The 923-nt window shown below is 56.9% G+C and overlaps 1 protein-coding gene across 4 annotated transcripts in view; it reads left to right on the top strand.

Annotated features, from left to right (window-relative positions):
• The window catches only part of FANCM (Fanconi anemia, complementation group M), a 75,122-nt gene that overhangs the window by 60,018 nt on the left and 14,181 nt on the right, over window positions 1–923 (top strand). For all 4 annotated transcript variants that reach the window (XM_014548190.1, XM_014548191.1, XM_014548189.1 and 1 more), the window contains one exon: window positions 378–506. In XM_014548190.1, the coding sequence (XP_014403676.1) occupies window positions 378–506 (129 nt within the window). The remainder of the gene's footprint in view (window positions 1–377; window positions 507–923) is intronic.

Raw genomic sequence — 923 nt, 5'->3', positions numbered from 1 at the left:
GGGGGAGCTCTGCTCAGCCACAAGCCAGGCTGATGGCTGCCAGTACAGCAGTGGTGGTGGGAGCCTCTCCTGCCTCCTCAGCAGCGCTAAGGATGTCCAACTGCAGCTTAGGCCTGCTCCCCGCTGGCAAGTGGACATCCCTCAAGGGCTGCCGGGCTGCCAGAGGGATGTCTGATTGCCAGCTTAGGCCCAATCCCCCAGGGAGCAGGCCTAAGCCAGCAGGTGGTCATCCCCTGAGGGCTCCCAGACTGTGAGAGGGCACAGGCCGGGCTGAGGGACACCCCCCCCAAGTGCATAAATTTTTGTGCACCGGACCTTTAGTTAAGATATAATAACCCAATTATATTTTCTTATGCAATAATTTTATTGAATTATAGTTAGAATTGTCATCTAGTGATGAAAGTGAAGATTTTCCTGACCAACACTCACAATTAGAAGACTTCAAGGGTTGTAACATGAATTCCAAAAGAAGCACCAAAGTCCAAAAGAGACCGAGTCATCTGAAGGTAAACTTTTTTTAGTTTGTTTTACTATACTAGGGGCCCAGTGCACAGATTCATGCACCCTGAAAGGAACTGTGGGCCACGAGGCTGTGGTAGGCACAAGGGTGGGTCTTGGCCCATCTTTCGCACCCCTGTCCAGCCCCTCCTGCCACGCCCCCGGTCCCCTGTCTGCCGGCAGCCCCACTCCCGCTGCTGCCACTCCCATGTGCTGACATGCAGCGATTGGGGCCAGTGCCAGCAGTGGCTGCCAGCGGGGCTGGCACCATCAGTGGGTGGGAGCGGCGGCAGGGGGAGGTGGAGAATCCCTCAGGGGCAATCAGAGCCAGCAGTGTTACTCGCACCCACAGATGGCACTGAGTGATTGGGACCGGCGCCAGGCACCGGCAGCAGGTGCGAGCAGTGGCTCCAGCGCCGGCTGTG

This window comes from Myotis brandtii, unplaced genomic scaffold (genome assembly GCF_000412655.1).
Source record: "Myotis brandtii unplaced genomic scaffold, ASM41265v1 scaffold5, whole genome shotgun sequence".
In the NCBI taxonomy this organism is placed as follows: Eukaryota; Metazoa; Chordata; class Mammalia; order Chiroptera; family Vespertilionidae; genus Myotis; species Myotis brandtii.
Note: the sequence above shows the minus strand (reverse complement) of the source record. Positions and strands in the feature narration are given on the sequence as shown.